The following is a 1,445-nucleotide window of genomic DNA, read 5'->3' as shown; positions in this document are numbered from 1 at the left end:
TGCCGGCTCCCGCACCCCCCCAACCCGGCTCCGCGCATCCCCCGCCGACCCCGGCCCCGCTGCCCCCGCCCGGTCCCCACCCGCCGGCCGCCCTCCTTACCCGGCTGGGGCGCTGCTCAGCTTCGCGCTCCTGGCAGTCGCGGTCACCAGCGACTGCTGGTCCGTTCTGGAGGTGGCGGACGCCGGCAATCACAGCTCCGGGCCGGGGCGCGCAAAGCAGCTCTCCTCGCACGCACTCGGGGCTCTGGCGCATCTGCGAAGGTAACCGGCCGCCCCGCCCCGCCCGCCGGCCCTCCTCCCTCCGCGACCTCTTCCCTCTGACCCCCGCCCTGCCCTGCCCTGCCCGCGTCGCCCCGCCCCGCCAGACCCCCCTCCCAGGACCCCTCCCTTGCATCCCACTCTGCCCGAAGGGGTCTCTCAGTTCCCTCCCCATCACCCAGCGTCTCCCCGCATAGCTGCTGCGCTGGCAGCCTGGGGGCTGCAGGAGGGAGGGAGCCCTGATCAGGGCGCCTCACAGCCGGAGGAGCGGGCTGTGGGCTGTGGCGGGGTGGGGGGATGGGGTGAGGAGGTGGGAAGCCCCATGTGTGTAGCTGAGGGGTGCTCATCCAAGTGGCCACGGGTTGTTTCTGGATCACCTTCCTGGGGGGGTGGGCCTGGCAGCCCCTTGTCCCTCTCCCTGGCAGGCACCGTCAGAGCTGCTCTCCATGCACGGGAGGCTGCAGGGCGGGGGACAGGGGTTCCAAATGTGTGCAGAGGCTTCGGGAGTCGGTGAGAGAGGAGGGGATTCCAGCAGGCTGGAGGGTCCACAGGGCCTCCTCCATTCCACCTGGCTCCCTCCTCAGGAGCTGGGGCTAGCCTGGGGATCTTCCCCTGCACAGGGCGAGCGCTGGCACGGCAGGGATGTGTGTGTGTGTGCGTGTGAGTGTGCCTACATGTGCATATGAATGTGTGCATGTGCTGAACATGAATATGTGTGAGCACCCAGCTGTTTGTAAATATTAATGTGTCTGCGTGAGCGTGTGCAATTGTGTGTGCATGTGAACATGAGTGTGTGAGCATGTCAGTGTGCATGTGAGTGTGAGCTTGTATGTGAGTGCATGCGTGGGTGGTGCACGTGTGCTGTGGCTTCCTAGGTGTAACTGGGGGGGAGTTAGGAGCCTCGTGTTCATCCATCCTACAGACTGCCTAGCTGTTCTCCAAAGACCTCCTCACATGGCTGGGCGCGGTGGCTCACACCTGTAATCCCAGCACTTTGGGAGACCTAGGTGGGTGGATCACTTGAGGCCAAGAGTTGGAGACCAGCCTGGCCAACATGGTGAAACCCCATCTCTACTAAATATACAAAAATTAGCGGGGCGGCGTGGTGGGGCATGGCTGTAATCCAGATACTTGAGAGGCTGAGGCTGGAGAATTGCTTGAACCTGAGAGGTGGAGGTTGCAGAGAG

General features: G+C 64.4%; 1 protein-coding gene across 1 annotated transcript in view; it reads left to right on the top strand.

Annotated features, from left to right (window-relative positions):
- TMEM235 (transmembrane protein 235) overlaps nucleotides 1–1,445 on the top strand; it is a 12,177-nt gene that overhangs the window by 4,606 nt on the left and 6,126 nt on the right. The window contains 2 exon segments of the mRNA XM_017524688.1: nucleotides 107–232; nucleotides 234–261. Coding sequence (XP_017380177.1) covers nucleotides 107–232; nucleotides 234–261 — 154 coding nt within the window.

This window comes from Cebus imitator, unplaced genomic scaffold (assembly GCF_001604975.1).
Source record: "Cebus imitator isolate Cc_AM_T3 unplaced genomic scaffold, Cebus_imitator-1.0 Scaffold36, whole genome shotgun sequence".
In the NCBI taxonomy this organism is placed as follows: domain Eukaryota; kingdom Metazoa; phylum Chordata; class Mammalia; order Primates; family Cebidae; genus Cebus; species Cebus imitator.
Note: the sequence above shows the minus strand (reverse complement) of the source record. Positions and strands in the feature narration are given on the sequence as shown.